Source organism: Chenopodium quinoa, unplaced genomic scaffold (genome assembly GCF_001683475.1).
Source record: "Chenopodium quinoa cultivar QQ74 unplaced genomic scaffold, ASM168347v1, whole genome shotgun sequence".
NCBI classification, from domain to species: Eukaryota; Viridiplantae; Streptophyta; class Magnoliopsida; order Caryophyllales; family Amaranthaceae; genus Chenopodium; species Chenopodium quinoa.
Genome location: NW_018743503.1, coordinates 651,083 through 675,295, shown reverse-complemented (window position 1 = coordinate 675,295; position 24,213 = coordinate 651,083). Strand labels below are relative to the sequence as shown.

At 37.9% G+C, this 24,213-nt stretch overlaps 1 protein-coding gene across 2 annotated transcripts in view; it reads right to left on the bottom strand.

Annotated features, from left to right (window-relative positions):
• Nucleotides 1–2,529: 2,529 nt before the first annotated feature.
• LOC110739507 (transmembrane E3 ubiquitin-protein ligase 1-like) overlaps nucleotides 2,530–24,213 on the bottom strand; it is a 34,791-nt gene continuing 13,107 nt past the window's right edge. Inside the window, exons 4-15 of one of the 2 annotated variants that reach the window (XM_021919955.1) lie at nucleotides 22,938–23,053; nucleotides 22,689–22,761; nucleotides 21,755–21,821; nucleotides 21,575–21,652; nucleotides 17,973–18,130; nucleotides 17,814–17,873; nucleotides 17,608–17,701; nucleotides 7,073–7,240; nucleotides 5,810–6,138; nucleotides 3,890–4,006; nucleotides 3,660–3,809; nucleotides 2,530–2,822 (exon numbers count right to left, since the gene is read on the bottom strand). In XM_021919955.1, coding sequence (XP_021775647.1) covers nucleotides 3,708–3,809; nucleotides 3,890–4,006; nucleotides 5,810–6,138; nucleotides 7,073–7,240; nucleotides 17,608–17,701; nucleotides 17,814–17,873; nucleotides 17,973–18,130; nucleotides 21,575–21,652; nucleotides 21,755–21,821; nucleotides 22,689–22,761; nucleotides 22,938–23,053 — 1,362 coding nt within the window. In that variant the 3' untranslated portion in view covers nucleotides 2,530–2,822; nucleotides 3,660–3,707. The remainder of the gene's footprint in view (nucleotides 2,823–3,659; nucleotides 3,810–3,889; nucleotides 4,007–5,809; nucleotides 6,139–7,072; nucleotides 7,241–17,607; nucleotides 17,702–17,813; nucleotides 17,874–17,972; nucleotides 18,131–21,574; nucleotides 21,653–21,754; nucleotides 21,822–22,688; nucleotides 22,762–22,937; nucleotides 23,054–24,213) is intronic. The other variant, XM_021919956.1, reaches the window with a different exon arrangement.

The window sequence follows — 24,213 nt, the reverse complement described above, 5'->3', positions numbered from 1 at the left end:
ATTATGACTACCTATCTTGTGATAACAAACAAGATCATTTTTTTTTTCTTGAGTAAAAAATTGATACATTAATGTCCACCATTAGTAAATTCGAGCTCAATTTGAAACCATTAAGGACCAAAATTACCCAACAACCTTAATCGAACAGTTCTTAGCACAAAAAAATTAAAGACATGCAAACTAAGACATTTCTTGATACACAAAAAGAGGCATTCATGTTATTTATGTAAAGCGGTGATTGAACTCAATGTGGATCCCTTAAGGGTTATTAAGTTGATCCGCAAAACCTTATGCTTGAACTCAATTTGGATCCCTTAAGGGTTATTAATTTGATTTGCAAAACCTTAACAAAATAATTCTTAGCGCACAAATCGAATCAATTAATGTTTAAAAGGATAGTTTAGTCTTTTCCTTAATTAGTTAACTTTATGGATCTAAATTGTGCTCAAATTTAGCAAAAATTAATGTAGAGGTATACCAATGGGAAGAACATAAAGTAGGGGTATATCGGCGAGAAGGAAAAAAGTTAACAGTGTATCAATAAGAGAAGTTAATTCTAAAGGTGTACCAATGAGAATTTCCAAGCGTTTAACAACTTACTCCCTCTGTGTTTAAATAAATGAAACATTTTAAGTTTCACGGAGTTTTAGGAAGGTTAGTTGAATTTATTAAAATAATAGGTAGTGGGGCATAATTAGGGTTGTCAAACAGGTCGTGTTAGGGGTTCGTATTCGTGTCGATGTTAAACGGGTTGAAAAACCCTTGACCAAACCTAACCCATTTATTAAACTTGTTGAAAACCCTTGACCCGAACTTAACCCGTTTATTAAACGGGTTCTCCGGTTAACCTTTTACCCACATAGTACTTAATAAACTAATTAATATTCAATTTAAAAATTAAAAAGACATACATCATAAATTCATTAAAAACACTACAATAGTTTAAAGTCAGTTGTTTTAGCAAAAGGTACTACAAGAGTTTAAAGCTATTAGTTGTAGCAACACAACTATACATGAGAATTGTCCCAAATTAACCGCCAACTTTTAATTTACAAAGATTGAAAATTTTAATTTGTTCTCCAAATTAACCCCCAAAAAATTACCAAAATGTATAAGTGCCAAGACAATTTACAAAATTACAAGTTTTGAATAAAGAAATTCATCTTTTTTTTTCAACTACTTAATTAACGGTGCTTTTTCTGTGTGGCTGGCCACACCGTGTGGCCGGGTTTACTTAATCAGGGGTTACTTATATGGGTTACTTATTCATGGGTTAGTTGGGGGTTACTCTGTTGGTCAAGGGTTACTTATTCAAGGATTACTCAATCGGTTAACGCTTTTTCGCCAGGTTACTTATTCCGGGGTTACTTAGTTGGTCATGGGTTACTTATTCAAATTTGCTCAGTTGGTTAACGCGTTTTTTGTGTGAGAGTAACCCCTGACCGACCGAGTAACCCTTGAATAAGTAACCCCTAACCAAACGAGTAATCTCTAAGTAACCCCTACCCAAACGAGTAACCCCAGCCACATAAAAAATTTGTGCTTAATTATTAATAGGTTAAGCGTGTCAGGTTCAGGTTAACGGATTGTCGTCCAATTGATTAACATAATCGGGTCGATTTCAGGTTGCCCTTTTAATTTCTTGTCAACCCAATTATGTAAACGAGTCGAAAATTTGTGACACAAATCCGCTTATTTCGGGTTGAGTTCGTGTAGTGTCAGTTTTGACAGCCATTAGTATGAGGAGAGAGAAGAAAGTAAAGGATTTTTTAGGACCATTAGCTATTAGAATATTATTAAAAAAATATATATAGAGAAAATCTTATTACTCCATCTGTTCCTAAATATGATTCTCATTTGACTTATTTGGATAAAACTTTGAAAACTTTAACCATAAATCCCCATTTACTTATAAAAGATTATATGTTCACATGGGATCTTGTTGAATTCGTCAAATTTTGTATTTTATTAATATCAAGTTTTTATATTTTTTATGTGTATGAAAATAGAGATAAAGACATTTTAAGACACGTCTTGGAGACTATGAAGAGTCAAACGAAAACTATATTTAGGGACAAGGAAAGTAAAAAATAGAGAAAAGTGAATAAAAAAAAAGAAAATATTTTATTTATTTAAACATGACCAAAAAAGAAAAATATTTCATTTAATTAAATACGAAGGGAGTATAATTTAAAGGTTAAGTTTAACAACGGTGCATAGGTCGTACTATGAAGGTTAAAGAATAAAGATAAACAATTTTTTATGTGCAGATGGTAGCTAATTAGAGTTAAATTTTAAAATGTTTAAATTTACTTTTGTTTTCTTAAAAAGTATACCAAACAAGCCCTTAATGAATTTTTCAAATTAAAATGTCTTGGAGGGCTTTGAATTTATCAATCACATATCAACGATCAAGATTTTACTGCATTTGTGAAGGTAATCAACTGTAGCTTAAATGTAGTCGACTATTGCTGACCACAGGGATTTAAGGTAATGTTGTAATAGAGGTGGGAAGCTAAGCCACTGTAGTGTACCAAGAATATAATACTGCAAATTACTTTGCAAAATTTATACACATCTAACGTTAATTTCATTCATTAACATAACTACATTTAACATGTATTCTATTTTTCCGAAAACCTGTAGTGTAAATAATATACAAAAAATAATATACATGAATAATACTTGGGCTATAAGCCCTCCTCTGTTACTGTTAAATGACAGTTGTTTCTCTCACCATCCTTTTGTCAGGTGGACTTGGAAAATAAAGTTGTCACCCCCAACACATCTGGAAACATGAATTGCTTTATTTTTGTAAAGCCCTGTATATCCACATAAAAGTGTGTTAATAGCCAGACGTTATAAACAAGATAACGAGGAGAGGCGTGAAGATGTACGTAGTCTTATACCTAGTCAGTCAAGGTATAGTATGAATGATAAGAGATACGGGATACAACATACAGAAACCGCAAGTACAGAAACAATGGAAATAGCTGAAAAATGGACAACAGGCCATTTTGAGTGACAATGGAAAAAATTAATTTGCAAATGTTTAAAGTTAGAGCATAATTCAAAATTCAACTGATATGCTATTAATTTTTAGCACAAAAATACAACTGGGGTACACAGCAAGTCTCAAATTGGGTTAACTTGCTGTTTGTATCCTGGACTTGTACAATTCAACACTTCACCAGGTACACAGCAGCTAAAGAATAACATATACAAGCTCTTTCAATCCAATGAAAGCTGAAGGTACATGGTGAGGCACATGAAGCCACAGGGACCTTGGTGAATTACCAGACCTAAAAACAATAAAAAATAATAATAGGACTTTGGATTACCAAAACAGCAGGATCACCGAATGAATTTTCCTATCGCTCGAGGACACTAGGTAATACCCGAAAAAAAAACAAAAAAAACATGTATAATAATATTATCAATCAATGAATCCAGGAAATGTATCTTTGCAAGAGTCATGCAGACTAGGTTGAAATTTTAAGACTGTATAGACTAATGAATATACTAGATTGTGGACATAGGATGCTGCTTGATATGGACAGACTCATGTCAAACATTTCATATATGCATGTCTTGTTCACAAAACATCTGGAGAAATAAAAATAACAGATTTTGCACCCGAATTATTTTACCAAACTTACTGTGGCAAAATCCATGGGTCTGTTCTACAACTAAGTGGAATTATGTTGTTAAGCAGGCGGTAAGGACCGACGACATGTTGGACATTCCATTTTTATGTCCATCCACCTTTGTAAACATCCAGAATGGAAGAAATGATCACAAGGGGTCACCTGCAAAACGAAAATCCTTCTTTTGTTATGCACATTCATAAATATGTAAACACCTTGACTCAACTGAACATAAACTTTACCATGCAGTCATTAGAGTGCTCAGAGATATCAATGGCAGTCATGCAAATGACACAATCAGTGGTACGATTTGCATCTTGATTGAACCGTCTATAGTAACTGTACTTCTCCGGTAGGATCTGTCATAACATAGAAAGTGTTCTGGTCAAACTAGTAAGCATGAAGTACAAATAATTATAAAGACAAAAATAATAAATCCCAAATTAGAAACTAATCCCAAGATGTACAAAATCTAAATCATCAAATGTCCATTACCAATCTCCATCCTCACTATGATAATATTTTCAAAGACATGTTCACTCCATGGAGCTGCAGAAAGTAGGAGATGTAGAGCTATATGAAAATTATTTGTGGAAACATGTCACTCCATGTTCACTCCACTGTTTTACAAAAACAAACCACATTTCTATTTCAGGAATTCCCAAAATAGTAAGCTAATTTCTTAATTTAGGGACCTAAACAAATAGTCCAGTTTCTAAAGTTAGAAAAAAAAAAAAATTATATTTCCCAAGTTATCATTATATCCTTGTCTCAAAAATCTGAAGGGGGGTGGTGATGTAAAATTGAACTAGAAAATTGTTTTTGCAATGGTCCTAAAAATGACCTCCAATCAAATATTGCATTCTTTTGGGGTAGACAGCACAGAAACTTTCCCTTTAGAACATGGCAGGTCAATTTGCAATGTACTGGGGAATCAGTTCTAATTTACCGACGTCAAGAAGAAGATTGTAGATTGGCACTTTGCTGAAAGTAATAATCTTTCTATCGCTTGACCTATGGTGGCTTTGGAGGTGACTTATCGTGTTGCCTTATAGAGAGCTGCTAAAATTCCAAAATATGTTATAGGATCTCTGCAATTCAATTCAGAAACACAGGGAAAATTTGGTTCTACAGAAGTCACTAAATTAGTCAAACAGAACAAAATTTCATACATGTGTTTGTAGGGTTGTACCTCTAGAGAGTCTGGTGACAGCTACAAAGCAGAGTCTAGGACTAGCAGGTGACGGCGGATAAAGTATTCATATCAAAGTTTGGTTTTTTGTTTGGCTCTTTGCCTTGAGATAATTGCACTTGCAAGAGTTTTAGATCTGGTGTGACAGCTTGGTTTAAAATAGGTATAGTTAAGATGGATAGGGACAATGCAATTAGATTATGAATTATGGAAAACCATTGCTGAGAAAGGAAGAATGGACTATCTAGACAAAACAATCTTTCTGAGAAGCCAACAAAGCTGATGATCGGTTGGCTAGAAAAAAGAGTTGTGCAACAGAGCATTCACTATCCTCATCGGCAAACACTTTTGTGCTGAGGTTCTACTCCTGAACTAGCAAAGATTATTGAAGAAGGCTTTGCCCCTCATTCACAACAAATACAGCTAAAACAAGAGTCGGATCAAATACATAAAATGGTTCATAATCCACCACAACATATTCTGGGCCTAGTCTATAATTAGATTAATCAAGATAAAGAGAAACATATGCTAGCTCAATTCATCAAAAACAATAATTTTGTAACAAAAGAACAATATATATTAAAACTTTTTGAGCACATAGAAGTCAAATGACTCAATTAGGAAGTATAATATTTATATCTAATAATTTGACACAGAGATTGTAAACTTAGGAATTTCCAGGCCAAAGCTAAATCAGAATTCAGCAGAACCAATTACTATACGTATGAATCCAGCTTAAAAATGGAAATTATCATTGAATTGAATCAGAAATGCAGTCTAAGATATTGCCTGCTTCCTGTTAACAGGTGGTTTTTCTTTCATTATACTCCTTTGCTATTGGGAAAGGGAAGAGTTGAAATCGACAGGTATCCTTTGGGCTATCTTGAACTGCAGAAAGGAATGTCACCTAACATATATGTACAAAAGCACTCACAGAAATCACCACATAAAAAATAGATGTGTATCAAACCTGACGAGGTATAAAACATCGTGAACCAAGGTAGTGTTGAAGTAGAAGGAGCAGAGCCTGAAGCCCCATGAATGAGCACAAGCATATACACCAGTTCTTATCAGGCCCAATTCGCATAAAGTTGTTACGGCAGCCAAATACATACAATGGAATTGCTAATCGAGTAAGGGTCATGCCTATGATGTAATGTGGGTGAAGCGGTTTTCTTGAATCACGAATGACGTTGGTAACAATTTGAGGTATCCAAAAAGAATACATAAGCAGAAGGATAACTCGCAGAAAATTATGGAATTCGTACATAATCAGAATGCCTCCCAACAATATACCATCTGCAAACAATGTATGAAAGTTGAATTAGCCATCAAAAGCTGACCAACATTGACAACATATTGATACAATTCCCCTCCCCCTCTCCCTATCACCAAAAAAAAAAAAAAAAAAAAAAGAGAGAGAGAGAGAGAGTAGAGTAGTAACAACAATAAAATATTACTCCCTCAGTCCCTTTTTGTTTGCTCCATGGACCACTTGTTTGTGAGAGGTTTATGAGTCATATGGGGCAAAAAACAAGGGGCAGAAGGTATAACTATAAAAGGGACTTAGAAGAGTAACATTCTCGGGTGCAAGCCATTACGAATTTCACGCACAGCTATACCCCACAATAACTATTACAAAATAAATACTGGAAATAGAACAGAAAGTTAACACCATACTAGTTACAGGCATGCAAAAAAGGGTATAAAAAAACACATAAGCGCACACACACACAAAAAACCTATGTCTGGATCAAAAGAAACGCAGGATAAACAGATACTTCAGGACAATCTGAAGCCAAATTTAGGCATGCCTGACAGAAATAGAACAGAAAGTTAACACCGTACTAGCTACGGCAGAATTAAGGTAAAGATATAAGACCAACTAAAGGGAAACTGTAAAAGCCCTATATCAGACACTTGGAGAACATCATTTGCCAAAAGTGGAAGCAGATTAAGGGAAAGGATAGAAAGCAACAGCAGCTGCTGGAAAATGGAAAAAGCAAGAGAGCACACGGTATTCACACTTCAAAGATGAACAAGGTTAGGGTCAAAAGCAAAGCAATGCAAAGAATCAACCATCTTAAGCTTATTTCTCAAGAATATGTTTCTTTTAAATAAAATAACAATAAAATTAAAATTAAAATAAAATTAAAAAATTAAAAAATTAAAAAATTAAAAAAAAAAAAAAAGGAAAAACTCAACAATGTACAGTATGAAAAAAGACACTCACAAAATCGGCTGTACAGTAGTGATAATTCACGTCTCATGGCTTCCCAGCCTTCGCCACTGTTTGCCGGTCTACTTGCCTTCCATATTGCCAAGAGGTAACGCATCTCAAATATAGAGAACACAACAAACTTGAAGAAGGCAGCAGTTGCAAAAGCATTAAACAGGGATTCTGAGTGCATAAGAAAAACGGAGTTAAAATCTTAAACACAACGAAGAATATTAACACTCATGATGAATTTTAGGTTGATAGCCACAAAATTGCGAAAGCAAAAGAATAAAATACAAAATATCAGTCACAATCGCTTTACATATATTCAATCTTGTATGAAAAGCATACATTAAATTAAGCATATAAAGACTAACAGCAATCACATGATTCACGATTTATGCCTTCCATCATTGTATACTCTTGAAAAGAGGACAATGTCATAAAGAATGCAATCTAAAACCATGACGGGAAAAATGTTAGCTGCTTTGACAACATCCTGCTGACATGGGACACAGTTCAGTATAATACATTCAGATAATTAAATGAAGTATTTTCACTTTTCATGATTTCTAATGTAGTCAAATAATGATTTGAATTTCTAGCCAACACAAGCATGAACCACCTCCCACTCCTACACAAGAAAATAGTTGGGGCTGCCAAGAAAGTAAAGGAAAACAATGGGGAATCCAATGTATAAAAAATTAAAAAGGCTCAAGGCCCAATGAGGTGATGAAGGTCCTGATGTGCCTAGGCCGCGTCTATTTGAAGTGAGGTGCACCATATAACACATTTAAGGAAATTTGCATGTGTGACTAGGTGCACCTCCTTATATGTGCCTCGCCTAGAGCAAAAAAGGCGCTCTACCCTAATCGCCTAGCTCCTCAATGCTTAGGCACGCCTTTTTATACACTGGGAAATCAGAAGCAAATGACCAACAATCAGCATCTGTAACTAGTAGCCATAGAAGAAAAGTTGTGTCGATTTCACACTCACTTTTTCGCCTTATCAATTTTTTTTTGGGGGGGAGGGGGGGAGAAAAACAAAGTTTGCCCAAACCCCTCACAAATGTGCCCACACTCATTTCAAATGAACCAAAGAGTCAGATCCCAAATTAGGTTCGCCCAAACTAGTTAAAAATTCGTCCAAACCAGCCCTCGATACAAGCACACTTCTCTAAAGCCTTGGAATTTAGGGGTTTTGCCTAACCAAACAAACCATAATTATTTTTTAATTAGCCGAGTGTACAATGTTTTATTGTGAATCAATTGTAAAGTTACTCTAAAATGATCAAAAGTTACCCTAATATTCATAAAAGATACCTAACTTTTTATTGATTAAGTTTCCCTCTTTAAAGGAGAAAAAACAAATCCGAGTGCGTTAAGGTTAGTATCTTATCCTTGTTACGGGGTTTTTTGTGTCCTACGGGAGAGTTACGTCACCAAGTCTGAATTCTCTTTGCCTGTACCTGCAAAACAACGGAAACTCCGGTTGGCAGGAGTTCCGCCACCGACGATCAAGTTAAAACCTGTCGAAGTAATGTAAAAAGTGCAGAAGGTAAAAGTAGATCTTCTCGGAACCCGAGATCAGGTGTTTTCTCTTATGCGAATTGATTGAGTTATAATAAATGAACGTGTCCCCAAAATGGGGTAAATCTCCCTATTTATAGGGTCATTGGGAAATGTGACCTTATCTAGGTCACTCTGACGTAGATTTGGTGGGCTGCGCCGTTTTTTGGCTTTCTAGAGAATTGGGCCCTGAAGGCCGCCTTTTTCCCATATGATTAGGAAGGACACGTGTCCGTGATTGGTCCTGTTTGGACCTTTCCTGGCTGCCACGTGTCAACTTCTTATTGGGCCACGTGGCTTGGGGTTTTTACCCAAATCATTTGCCCCTCACAGGTGTCACGTGGCCCATATGATTAGGAAGGACACGTGTCAGTGATTGGTCCTGTTTGGACCTTTCCTGGCTGCTGCCACGTGTCAACTTCTTACTGGGACACGTGGCTTAGGGTTTTTACCTAAATCATTTGCCCCTCACAGGGGTCACATGGCATGCCACGTGAAACCTGTGACACGTGTCAAGCTTTTATTGGTGAACAGTTTTTAACTGTTCACCTTCTGGGGAAATTACAGGGGCCCCTGGTTTTACCCCTCTATAAAAGGCATTTTACCCCCTTGCCCCTCCCTCATCTTTGAACCATTTACAAAGTCTAGAGAGATTAAGAGCAAGATATTCTAGAGAAAGACTCTAATAACCGCCTAAGATTCTTTGATCCACCGTCCCGGGTGCACCCAACACTCCAAGTGATGAGATCTTGGAGGAATCAGAACAAGGGGATGAGTCCGAACAGGAAGACGGCAAAGAAGTAGGCTCTGCGTTTGGCAGTCTGAGAGAGATGGTGGAGAGTCCGCCTCTTCTGAGTAGCAGTAACTCGCTATCTCCGCTTGAGGATAGTGAGGAGGAAGAGCGTAAAAAATGGAGTGATGAGACAGACACGTTTCAGATCCATGTGTTTGCCATGGAGCAGGGTTTAGAGAACTTTAAAATGAAACGTCCCCTTGGGGGGAACTATGACATCCGGGTGCCGCCTGAAGTGGGCACCATAGCTTGAAAGGATGATAAACGCCAATGAGTACTTTGGCTGGTATGAGGCGGCGTTCTTAGCCGGCCTCTGTTTCCCCCTCCACGATGCAATAAAGGCCATCCTTTGAGGATATGGCCTAGGTTTGTGGCAGTCGACCCCAAACTCCTAACTCCTGGGTCAACATTTTGGGCTACATCGCCGCCTGTAAGATGCAAAACCTCCATCCCGGCTAGGAAGCTTTAGCAAAGATGCACTACGTGAGCCGTAACCCAGGAGGCTAGCAGGCGTGGTACACACTGACCACTTACCCCGAATACCTCATGACCTTAAACAAGCCGTCTAAGTGGACTGGTTGGAGGAACAAGTTATATCTCGTCCCCTCCCCCAAAAAGCGGGAAAATCATGAATAGCGTTGTTACAATAAGAAGCTAGATTTGCTGGCCATAAGTGTGCCATGCCCCGGATCCCGGATGAGGACTATGAGGCAATAATAAAACCGGATTTCTTTGGGCTAACCACCATGCCCATGTCAACCGGTGAACTAATAAGTGTACCCATAAAACTGGGTACCAAAACATGAGTGGCTGAGAGACGTATGTTTTATGTCCGCCTGTGGTCTTAGACAAACGTACGTAAAATAGACATCCGCCATTTTCATGCCGTCTCCATTGTTTCTACGCTTTTTCTTATAATTTTCTTATTTTGTTTGGTGAAGACGGTTTTTCTTCGCAAAAACCGCCTGCAGAATGCTTCCAAAAGACAAGATGCCTGCTCGTTTTGTAACTCTGAGAAGAAGAAGGCTCAGCTGGCCGCCTACCATAGTATTTGTTCATTTTTCCATTCTAACATAGTCGGCTTTAACCGACTATGCCTTTGACACTTGAATTTCTTTGTTCAAGATGGAGACAAGGGACCTCCCAGATCCTTCTCCAAGCGGAAGCCTGAAGACGAGGCAAAAGCTCAACCAAGTCAAGGAAGGTGTCGTCCACTCAATCGTTTCCTGATTCCCCGCTTGGAAAGGGTCGTCTAACCGTTGGTGGGAAGAGTATCAAAAATTATGGTCTTGGGATAAACCTTATAAACAAGCTAGGTGCCTCGGAGGTGCCAAAGGGTGGCGAGCCACCTAAAGATGCAACCGGTTTTGCAGCAGCTGTAGGCGATCTGAGCCTTCAGCCAATATCCCAAGGTACGGATGACCCTTCGACACTGCTTTTGACCTTCCTTGGCCCATACAGGTCAAGTCACACTCTCAACAGCAGTCAGAAGGTTTTTCAAGGCAGCCGGCAGTCTATTGGTGGCGCCTATGCGCCAGATAGATGGCCGGATGTGCAGCAGTTCTCCAAGACTCCAAGGAGGATAAGGAGGCCATTCTTGGGGTGCATACTAGGTAGCTTAACTTAACTATCAGATGTTCTTAATATAATGTCGGTTGTATTTCTAACATGCCGTTTGTGCAAAAGAAAGAGGTAAGGAAGGCCAACATACGAGCGATTGAGTCCGCTGACGTTGCCAGTATCAATGTACAATAAATGATCTTGAGACTAAGGCTAAGTTACTGACGCAGGCAGACTCCATCAGACGTCTGACGGCTGCGCTGGATGAGGCAAACAAGAAAGCCTTGAGGCGACACTCAAGAATGCTCAGTTGGACTTGGAGGGCGCTGACAAGGAGAACACCACTCTTTGGGCTTCCTACTCCAATTACCAGACGGCTCCGGAGAGGCTGAGTAAAGCCGCCTCGTTGAGGAGAATGAACAAGACTGCGAGGACCGGATGAAGATAGCATGGGACCTTGTGCATCCGGGAACCGAAGGGGGTGTCTTTGCCTTAAGATACCAACATGTAGATCTTGTTCTCATAGCAAGGGCGGAGGCGAAGCCGGATCCTGAGCCATTTGAGGAATGGACGAACAAAGAGGCCTTAGATGGTAAGGAATTGGTTTAGGGCGAGGGGGAGGGAGAGAAAGAGCACGAGACAAAGGAAGCACAAGTGAACTCTACTCTACCTCCGCCTGTCGGTGGCCCCACCTCAGCAAGATTAGCTTTTATTTCTTTCTTTCCAGCCTTGAGCCGTCTGCATTTCCGGCCTGCGTGCTGAGTATTTGTGTTTGCATTTATCAACACTTCAATTCTCCCGGACGTAGATCCGGTTTGACAATCTCTCCCGGCCTTTAGGTCGGGTTTTATTTATGAAGTAGCCGGCTGAGTCGGTTTGGTTTTAATTTTGCTTCAATTTTTAATTTCCCAAATCTTTGATTATTGCTATATATATACTTTAATTTTGCCTAACTGGTTAATAGCATGCGGCAACTATGAAACCGGCTGGCCTCTGGGCGGCTGTGTGGTCGGTTTCAAAAAGTTGATTGATTGACTTGGGAACTTTTGATATATTAAAGAGTATGTCAAGTTACTTTGTCAATTAATCACTACCGTGATTGCCCCAAACAAAGTACAGAGCCGTCCAAAATTCAGGCGGTATAAATTTAGATACCCAAGCATTCTCGAACTTGCCTAGTCCATTGAATAAGGAAATCCTTCTTCATCGCCTGGGTCATTTGTTAAGGTTAATTAAATGTACACAGGCGTCCATTTGCCCCATTGGGGGAACGGAAATTTTTAATCTCAGTTGGAATATCGGCGGATACCGCTTGATGTCCTACGGACATGCGGTTTTTAGGCTTCATTTTAGATTATTCAGGTCAAACGGCTATGAGTTAACCCTTGTTGGGTCAATCAATTAGGCCATTTGTGTTAAAATTTATAGAGCAATGTACCACCCAAATGGGAGATGCTCTTTGCAACGAATTCACCCAGATGGGCGTCGCCTGCACAGGCGGTGTTCCCATTGGGAGACATCTAATACAGCAAAAACAATCAAATTGAAAATAAAAAGCGATTTTTCATTGATAAACTTTTCGTTTACAAAAAATTTACAAATCTTAGAAGCAGTACTTCTTTAAGTTGTCTACGTTCCAAGTTCTGGCTAGCTTCCTGCCGTCCAGTGAGTGTTTCCAGGTGGTACGTGCCGCCTCTTATTTCTTCATAGATCCGGTAGGGTCTTTTCCAATTGGGCGCTAACTTGCCTTGCTCGTTGGCCCTACCGGTTGCCTCCATTTTCCGTAACACAAAGTCCCCAACCTTCAGGATCGTTTGTGTACTCTCCTGTTGTAGGCTCTTGTCATTCTCAGACGGTAAATCTCATGACGCAAGGCGGCATTGACCCTGCGTTCTGGGAGTGAGTCTAATGCTAGCCGCATGGCCTCCCAGTTTGACTCTTCATCATACATCATGACTCGAAGAGTTAACCTATAATGCTCAATAGGCAAGACGGCTTCAACACCATATACCATGAGGAATGGAGTTTCGCCGGTTGCCCCTTTTTCTGTTGTTCCGATGGCCCATAGGACATGAGTTAACTATTCTGCCCATAGACCGCCAGCTCTTTCAATTTTCTTCTTTATGCCATCTGAGATTAATTTATTGAAGGCTTCAATCTGGGCGTTTGCTTGGGGTCGGCCGACGGATACAAAACAGTGTGAGATCCCTTGATCTCCCAACCAATTCTCGAGAGTAGGCGTCTCAAATTGAGGGTCATTGTCAAAAACCATAGACATAGGTACCCCAAACCGGGTGATGATGTTCTTCTAAATGAAAGAGATGACATCCTTTATCTTAATGTCTTTGACAGCCTCCGCATCCGCCTCCACCCACTTGGTGAAATAGCCAGTAGCAACTAAGATATATCGCTGTCTGTTTGGCGCAGTTGTATATGGACCCAGAATGTCCATGCCCCATTTGGCGAATGGTACTGGGCTATGAATGGCCGTCAAATCAGTGGCCGAACGGTGGATGAGCTTGCCAATCTTTGACACTTATCACACTTCACCAGAAATATCCCTGTCGCCTATGTGTGAGGCACAGTAGCCCGAATGTAGATCTTCCAGAATCTCTTGCCCCCTTTGTGGGGTGATGCACTTCAAAAGAGGCTCCAAAAGCCTTTTTTGAAAAGTTCTCCATTATGAATCTCAAAGTTGGTTGCACGTTTTTTCATTGCAACCATTTCTAGATATGCCTCTGGTAGAGTGTCGTCTAGCAGATAGGCCCGGATGCCGTCCATCAAGGTTGAACTTCGGTCTAGTACTTCAATGGGTCCTCTTCAATACTTCGTTTTTCCATCACTTCCCTTAAGACTGACCGAGGTGTATCATAGGAGGGGGACGATGCTAATTTTGACAAAGCATCCACCTGATTGTTTTCTGACCGTGGCACTAGACTTAAGTTGAAATCGTCAAGTGTCTCGGCTCGGCCTTTGCCTTGACCGTCTACAAGTACTTGATCATAGCCGGATGGGTGGCCTCATAGTCACCATGGTATTGGCTAACAACCAATTGAGAATCAAAGCAGGCGTCAATTTTTCTTGCCCCTACCGCCTTACACATGTGTATTCCGACTAGCAGGGCTTCATACTCAGCCTCATAATTCGAGGCCTGAAACTTAAACCGTAGTGCATACTCATATTTGTCCCCCTACATATTATCCCTACACCATATACGTTCATAGTAGAGCTCCCGTCTACATAAACCTGATCAAGATTTTTCGGTTCATCTGGCCTTGTCATTTCAACAATGAAGTCGGTGAACGCCTGACCATTCACTGCCTTCCTTGGTTCAAAAGTGATTTCAAGACTTTGCATTTCAATAGCCCATTTGAGCATTCGGCCGGATGACTCTAAAGTTATCATTGGCCGCTTGAGAGGTTAGTCAGTATAGAGTACAACCGGATGTGCCAAGAAGTATGGCCAGCTCTTTGAGTATGACGTCATAATTGATCTTGTCAGGGTCATTGGGAAATGTGCCCTTATCTAGGTCACTCTTACGTAGATTTGGTGGGCTGCGCCGTTTTGCGGCTTTGGTGAGAATTGGGCCCTAAGGCCGCATTTTTCCCATCTGATTAGGAAGGACACGTGTCTGGTGATTGGTCCTGTTTAGACATTTCCAGGGCTGCCACGTGTTAGCTTCTTATTGGGCCACGTGGCTTGGGGTTTTTACCCAAATCAATCCTTACAATACTTATCCCACTGCCTATTTAAATTTAAACTATCAGGTTCAAAGTTACCCTAAATTTTTAAATATTACCCTAAGGGATCATTTGGTTCACACAAGGTAAATGGAATGGAGTGAACAAAGGAAATGAAAGAGAATGGAATGAAAAACCATTCCATGTGTGTTGTTTGTTTTAAAAAAATCAAAGGGAATCACCACCACCACAACACCACCACACAACCCCTCTTTCCTTCACTTTCCCACTTCTCCTTCTCGGAATCCCCCAGAGCCCATCTCACAAAATCTTCCCCTAATCCCTTTCACCTTTCCTTCTCCTCTAAACTAGCCTTTGCCGTCAATTCCAAGCTCATAAACCCTATCCATCATCAATACCCTTCAAACCCCGGAAAACCCGAATTAAGAAATCCAACAAATTCTCGTTTTTCTTCAATTCGAACTTCGCTCAATCGAAACAGGAGCAGCATTGGTCGACGAGAGGTCGAGGAAGGTTTTCGAGGGATGGGGGAGGTGCGACAACCTCCGGCAAGGGGTGGGGGAGATGCGAACATGGGCACAAGTTTCAACGAGGGGTCGGGGAAGATTTTCGAGGGAGATGCGATCTTACTGGAGGTCGACGAGTGGCAGAGAAGGGACGGCAATGGTCGGAGGAAGGGCGGCGAGGTGGCGGGGGTAGGGTAGAAGGGTGATTGCTGGTGTAGACATGGTGGTGTAATGGTGGCTAAGGAAAGGGAATGGAAAAGGCTAGGGGGGTGGGGAATCAATGCAGACTGATTTTGGGTAAACTCAAAAATAAAAAAGGGTAAAGGGAATGATTAAAAGTGACAAACAAACACCAACAAAGGAAATGAGGCCTGCTCACTCCCTTTCCCTTTGATTATTAACCCCAACCAAACGACCCCTAAGTTTGCTTAAAATTTACCTTAAAATTGCTCAATGTACACTACACTAAACTTATTGTACACCTGTTACACACATAAACTTTTGAACGAACATACCCATGGTTCACTAGATTTTAACCCTAAATTCAGTAAAACCTACCCTCTGTTCATACAAACTTTCTATCGAGATAATTAAACGTTACAGGATACTACTTAAACCTCATGACTTCCATTGTAATAAAGTTTTTTGGATCATTATTATTTGTTAGATTAATCTTGCCACATCGTTTGACATGAGCCACAATGATTGAAATTTGAGAGTATTACTAGGATTGGTGACCTCTTGAAAGACCTCATGTTGATTCATGTACCCGACCCCACTTATGGGATTAAGGCGTTCAAGCAGAAAAAGACAAGAAGTTAGAGAAATGAAATTAATTAAGGCTACTTTGAATACCATAAGATTAATGAAACTTCGTTAGTAATCTTTTCCCCCTTTTTTTTCATTTAGAATCTTGACAATGCAAATGGAATTAAATAATTTTAATGATTGTTCTACTCCATATACTTCAAAGAGTAATCATGTGAGATCTACATAGATTTGTCTCGATTTTTAATTTCCAAATATATCTACCAACTATTACTTAAGCAAAACATTGCTGACATCATAACCCTCAAACTATCCTATGTGTCATTCTCACATTAAAAATATTTACTCCAATTCTATGTGTGATGTCAGCAATCATTAATGATTTTTTTAATTTAAATTTTAATCTACACTTTTGACTTCAATGCATAAGTGTCTATGTAAAATTAATTAACCAAGTTTCTCTCCTAAATTATAGTTTCGCATACTTAATTTGTTTGATGTTTAATCGTGGTTTTAATTTTTTTTTTTTTCTTTTCTTAAATGTAAATTATTTTTATATCTAATTCTAATCTTCATATACAATGTAATGCAGCAGAACTTATATAACAAGAAATATTAATTCTAATAAATTTTTATAAAAATTTATTTCAAAAAATCCCAATTTTGCCCAATTTTATTTTTAATAATCCAATTTTACATTATTATCTAATAATGCGAACATTTAGGGGTTTGCTTTCTTTGGGGTTTGACAAATTGATGGTCAGTTTAATGGGCTACCTTGCCATGTGTCACTCTGTAATTGGTCTAATTGTTTTTTTTCCTCTCCTTCCCTTCCTCATGGAAGCCATGGCCACCTCTTCCTTCCCTTCCATGGTAGTCGTGGCTGCTTACCTCCCTACCGCCACCCCCGAAACCGCCCCAAACCCCTTCCCCTCCTGAAACCACCCCCTTCCCCAACCTTTGAACCACCCAAACCCTTTCCCCCACCCCTGAAACGGCGAAACACCCCCCTTTCTTTCCCTCACCCCCCTCAAACCACCCCTCCCTTGTCCCTTCCCCCCGAAACCACCCCACTGCCAATCAATGGAAGGACAGCTCAAAATGACCTTCATTGGAGGTGAAATCTCAAAGCCCCAAAAAAATAAAAATAAAAATAAAGGAAGAGTGGTGGGATGAGGGAAGAGGTGAAATTTTTATATAAACAAAATTTCACCCCTTTGATTTCTTAATCGTAATTCATATAAAATCTAGTCAGTTCCTCTATAGTCTCCATTTTCAATTCGTATTAAACTTGTTAGAATAATTATTAGATAATTTGTTTGACTTCTAGTTGTTTGTTACATACATGATAATCCGTATGTCATGCCTCTACTATCCCCTATTGGTTGATATAAGTTTCACATACCCTGAGCTAATCTAAACTTAGCATAGCTGCACCTGATTTTATATCGGATGAGCTATTTTCAAGGTGAAAACAGCACACTTTCAGAATACCTAACAGACTACTACAGCACCCTATTTGTTTAAGCTTATAGAACAGGTAAATGAATCAAACGAATAAATAAAAAAATCCTTTTACTCTACAGTCCTCCACATTCCAGAAATCACAAGCACCTCATTACGCACTGCTATGATTAAGTGGAAATTAACTTACCTACTAGTATTCCAGCTGTCAGATGTAGAAGACAGAAATAAGCATCCATAATAGCCTGTTGACCAATCATTAATATAGAAACTTTGGCAGCCCCCTGACAAGATCAATTATGACGTCATACTCAAAGAGCTAGCACACATCAACTCACAGTTGCGAAAGTAAAATCAAAAAAATAGTAATAATAATAAATAAAAAATCAATCTTACAGATTGGGTATTGCTATGCTCCATTTGTCTAATCAGTAAAAGAACTTGGAGAAAAGACACCTGACGCATGATATAGTCAAGGGAACCAAACCATACAAGTGAAAACAATAGATGCAGGGCACAGACAGATGACAAGAAAATCAAATTAAACAAGGATACAAAGGTAACCATCAGTGTATAGTTGACAGCTTTGTTGTAATAGACCTCTATATTGACAGAGGTAGCATTCAGCAATAATGGAGAAAAGCAGTCTCCATCTTCGTCTGCTGATGGAGATTCCATTAATCCCTCTATATGATACCGATCATGATCTCCATCTACAAGTAGACACCAAATAATTCGGAAACTCCATAAAGGTTACATCAACAATATCTAAACTGTACACATAGGACTATAATTAACCCCTAGTGGACACCATTAACAACAGAAGACCTAGAGAGAGAAAGAAAGTTAAGATGACATGCAACACAAAATCATAATAATGAGGGCCACTACATATGCATTTGTAGGACAGTAGAAAGCTCATTCGCCTGGTCTCAAAATAAAACAATCAATATGGTGATACAATTATTTAAAGCAGAAGATTTTGTAACAACAAATAGTAGGAAGAGTGGAAGAAACACCCATTTGAATTTTTAGAAAGATGCACATCTTGATTCAAACTAATAGTTTTATAATTCAGATATCATCATACTTTGAGCTTTACACTGTAAAAAAAACGTCAATAAATGAATCAGATAAATCAAATAATACCGCCATTTCATTAAGATGTTAACACTGTCCAGTCTCCACTTTAGTCTATTTCATAAGGAAAATTTGTCAGAAAAATCCTTAAGCAACTTTTTTGTCAGCAAAACCTTCTAAATTTTTTTGACAAGCTAAAACCTGATTCCGGTTTTTTTTTTTTGTTAAAGACCACCAGCCCAGCTTTCCGACGTTGACTGTGTCTTTGTTGCGTTGACTCACCATTTATGGTGTTAGAAGTCAACCAGCCCCAATTTTTGTTTCTTATTCCCACCCCCTTTCTTCTACCCCCCCCCCCCTCTTTTCTCTATTCCTCCCACTCATTTAAACCCGTCACCATTTCATCAAATATCCATCGTCTCTCATTCAAAGGTCATTGATTTCGAGCAAGTAAGTTCGTTTTTTTTTTTTTTTTTTAAATTGAAGCCTTTCCTAATTGAATTCGACCAAAGTGATTGTTAATGTCTTGTGTAATTTATGCATAGTTCATTGAATTGAAAGTTTTCAAAAAATTAGGGTCTCTTCCAGTTTTTTTTTCTTTTTAATTTGCGATAATGACAATTGATTTTGTGAATCATGCAACAATCGTGGTTCCATTTAAGTATTTGAGAAGTGAGTTGCGGTGATCCTGAGAGGACTTCATGGACCCATGGCGCTTTGGTAGAGTAGGCTGCTGATGAGAGAGAGTAATAGGGAAAAGGTGGGGAATAGAAAAAAGGGGGGGGGGGGGGGGGGTTGAGAATAAGAAAATAAAAATGGCATGTGTCCTGCACGTGGGGAGTTAATGCCGGATTTAAGCAAGTAAACATCGAAAAGTTGGGGTTGGTTGTCTTCAACAAAATAAATTTTGAATCGGCATTTACCTTGCCAAAAAAAAAAATTAAAGTTTTTTCTGATAAAAATGTTGCTTTAAAAGGTTTTTATAGACAAAATTTCCATTTTATAGAATTGTTTCTAACACTTTCACTTCATTCCAAATATTTTGGAAATGTTTTTTTTTATTTTTTTTGACAAATATATTCCCAAGCCTACCACAACTTACGCACTTACACACAACCTACCTCAAAATCTTCTTTTCAAGTAATTATCAATCAGATTTCATCTAACTCCCTCCGTCCCCAAAAAATTCAAAAACAGATTGAGAGAGAAAGTGGGTATGAGTACAACCAAAAAAATTTGTACCCAACATTTCTTGCCAAAAATTGGGTATACGCCACGAGTGTGGGGACGTATTGGGGACTGCTAAATTTGCCTATATATTTTTATGGTCGTCCACCTTCACAAACTTGAAATTTCATCGCAAAACAAAATAAAGGAAAACATTACTTGGCAGTGGTGGATCCAGGGGGTACACAGAGGTACAACTGTACCCCCATACCGGAAAAAAATAAATAAATAAATAAAAAATAAAATAAAAACTGTTAACAAAAGAGACCGCCTTGGGTCTCTTAGGTACTGTTAAGTAATTGGCTAAAGCAACAAATCAGCCTTGCCTTTTTTGTGTTTAATTCAAAGAGACCGCCTGTTTAAAAATCTGGTCTCTTAGGTTTTATTTTTAATTTTTCCACGTCAAGTTAGTACTTTTTGATCAAAGAGAGTTGTTTTCACAAATAACTGGTCTCTTAGGTAGTCTTTTTTTTTTTTTACCAACGAACACATTTAGTACTCAATTATAATTTATAGGCCTTGCAGATTGAAATGGTTTATTATCTCAAAATTTAGTTACGAAAAAATTATTGTATGCACTCCATATTTTATTTTGTAATTTTATTTTATTATTTCTTTATTATCAAACTTAATTTTGTACCCCCATTCCCCAAATCCTGGATCCGCCACTGTTACTTGGACATATCTGGGCAAGCAGGCAATATTCGTTTCACATAGCTTCTCCCTCCAAAATAAGAGAGTGTTGCAAGTAGGGTTTGTGAAGAAAAAGTAAGAAAGAGTGTGTTATAAGTAGGATTTTATAAGAAAATGTAAGAAAGAGTGTGTTGTAAGTAGGATTTTATAAGAAAAAGTAAGAAAATGTAGGATGTGAGATTTGTGCAAGAAAAAGTTTTCCTAAACAAAAACAAAGCAAAAGTGTAACCAACAAAAGGAACGGGCAAAAGTAGAACACATAACACCAATGGAAAATTAACAAAAAAACTTAGAGAGAGAGACGATATCACTTAAATCATTATATTATTAAAAAATAGAAAATAAAAATAAAATCCTAGAACCAAAAGTTTTTAAATTAAACAAGAGGAAAAAAAAAACAAAAACTTTTTTGTTTGGTTAATTAATCATAAAAAATATACTTCCTTTGTTTCTAATATTTGCAACACAACCATTGAGCATGCTTTTTTAGGAGATGATTAGAGTAGGTAAATAAGTGGCTTTATCATAATATTTTAACATTGAGAATAGAGAAGGGTTAGGAACTACGTGTATAAATTATTTTGATTGATTTGTCCGTTTACATTACCTAATTACTCAAAGTGCGTGCAATGAAGGTGTGTTGCACTGTTGCATATAAAGGAAAACAGAGGAAGTAGATGATACTAATGAAACATCAGGGCGTCCCCTCCATAGGTCTCTACAGACAGAATGCGAATAGAACTTGAATATAGATGCTCATACGTTTAGAATTCACTATATAGCCTCAACATTTTAGCTACATCTGAATTATCTTACATGAAGTCAAATGATGTTAATAACTTAAGGTTGTTTAGATCCAAAGCTCCTAATTTCATATGATACTACTTAATAGTTTTTGCTTTATTCACGTACAAAAACTATCATGAGTATTACAAGGGTTCCAATACTGAGGAATATATGTACATGTCATCTTAAATATGGTGGTTGAAAAATCTAATTATTTGGCGAAATAGCAATAACAATTAACAATCGCAACTGGTGAACCTATAAGAGAAAGAACACAGCTAAGTGGTTTCCACATTAAACAGTAAAGGACAGAAGAATAAAGAAAGTCAAACAAATATTGAAAAGAAAGATGTCTAAAATAAATCAGATACCATTTTGCAAGGAAGCAACACGTGAAACTTGAGCTGCAATTTCAATATTGCAGTGTTTCTCTATGTCATGAACTTGAGCTGCAAAAAGGACATGAACATACACAATCAAAAAATCAACAAGTGTCAGTATGCATACGGCCATATGCAACATAAGTGATAAATAAGAGAAAGGCTAATTACATTTTTTTCTTCTCCAAATTTTATCACGTGGTGAATCTTGAAATACTTGTGATGAGAAAACTCCAAGCTGCTCAACATTTAAACAAAAAAAAAAAATGTTCAGTTGTGGTAAAAACAACCTTACCCCAATAGACAGCAATCAATAGCAGCAGTGGCAACAACAACAATTGCTACTCAACATGAATAATGTTGTTAACAATTCTAGTCATCCATTACCAAACTCAATAACTCAAACATAGGGTTCTCACTTGGTAAATCTAAAAGCCCTTTAAAAACTAAGGTTTTGTTCACTTCACCTTATTATTGCTGAGCTAAAATTATTTTTACTAAAATTAAACTATTTTTACTGAACTTATATTTAATATTACTTTTACTGATTAAAACTTATTTTTAATGATTCTCGATTATATTTGTTCTTTAAAGTTACTGATTTTTACTGATCAAAACATATTTTTACTAAACTAAACTTACTTTTGCTGAATTTGATTTATTTTTACTAAACTTAAATTATTTTTACAGAATATGATATTGAATGAGGTGAGAGAACTAGGCCTAACTTCATAAACTCCACCAAGGATAAGACAAAAAATGATATAATTTTTTATACACAAGCAAAAAACACACTTGCACACTTTATGGCAAAACAAGTTTTTAAATATTCAAGTTTGCAAAGAATTTTGTTCATCAAATTTAAATCTCAGAAACTCCTGAATCAGGAGTTTATCCCTTCCATCATACAAATACTCCCACAAGATACTATGAGCCTAGATTAGATCCACCTTTCAGCTTTAAGAATATGAAACTCCCGACAAAAGCAAAGGCAAGATCCCTTAAAAGGCCATCTCTGACAATCAACATCTAGCCGCTCATCCCAAATAAAAAAATGAAACAAAAACAATGAGATTGTAAATTTAGAGAAAGGATATGAAGGTACCAAATGATATGGATTAGATAACAGGTAGTCTTCTTCTGGACCAAACTCGCCATCTTTTCCACTGCACAAGAAACTGTTAGAATTTTTTTTAAGGTTACAAGACATATTACCCATGTGATTCTATTCTTTTTACAGTTATACATCCACAATATATATCAGTGGTGGAGCTGAGAGAAAAGCATGTCCAAATTGATCTCTGAAGTGCATTCACATAGAATATACAGATCCAGTTACAGCATAGATAGATACCTGTTTGCCACCATTCTTAGTTGCCTAAATGGCCAGATATATACACCTTCTACCCGAATTTGAGCACCACCTTCTTCATGATCATCATCAAAAGCATCATGAAATATAATAACTCCCTGCAAATAGAGTTAAGGCTTGAAAAATCAGCAAAATGATGACAAGTAGAAGATTGTATAAGCATTCATAAAAAAATCATTATACCATCTCATATCCAGAACTTGAGGATTGATCAGCTCCTACTGTTTTCTATAGCTTATGGTTAAATGCATTTCAGTAAGGGGGAACTAAACATGTAAAGAAAAAAAAAAAGTGCAGCACCAATATACTTCCTCCGTTCACTTTTTGTTGCAACATTTTGACTAAAAGTGCGTGAGCTTTTTATCAAACTGTTGTAGCTAAATGTGCAAGGAGGAGGTAATAATTTTTTCTTCGAACATTAAAAAAAATTGTGAATAAAATTTGTAGAAATAGTAAGGAACAAGACCTCCAACATGATAAAGTAATACAGCCACTATCAAGTACCCAGTTAACATACTAACTAGGGAAGTAAAACCTCTTGACAACAAGGAGTTAATAAGAACATTGTGTTAAACCCCCTCCCCCACCAACCAGCCACCCCTGTTGGCGCCTAACCCAGCCTCCCTTGCCGGCCGACACCCTCCCCCACCCCTTCCGTCGCCCCTTCTCTCCACTAGCCAGTCTTTCTCTCTCTCCACTGCATCACACTCCTACTGCTCATTGGAAACTCCTCGTACCTTCAATGGCATTGCCGTCAGCAACGGTGATGTCGAAAGATAGTAACTTCCGGGAGGACCAATTAGCCAATTTGACCACTGAAGACATCGTTAGGGATTCTCGCATTCTCGATCACGAGATTGGCATCCTTAAGGTTTTCTTTTTTTTTTCCGTCTTTTCTCTGTTTTTAGCTTCATAATGGCGGAATTTCGATTTAGGGTTTGAAGCTTTGTGAATTGGTTTAATTGGATTGATTTTATGAGTTTTTTAGTGTGGTTTTTGGTGGCTGTCGGAGTGAGGAAAGGAGGGCGGTGGGGTGTCGAGGGTAGGGGTGGGGTAGCCCCTGGGCGTCGATAGGAGGGGAGATGGGCTGGGTTGTTGGTTGGGGGAGGAGTGGTGGGTTGTTTTTAAAAATAAAAATAAAAATAATTAAATTATTAAAAAAAAAAAGTAACCGCTGTTAAAGATTTAATTAAAATAGTTATTTTATATGGTAATCAATAATTCTTGATTACCAAAACAAAAGTTTATTTGCAATTCA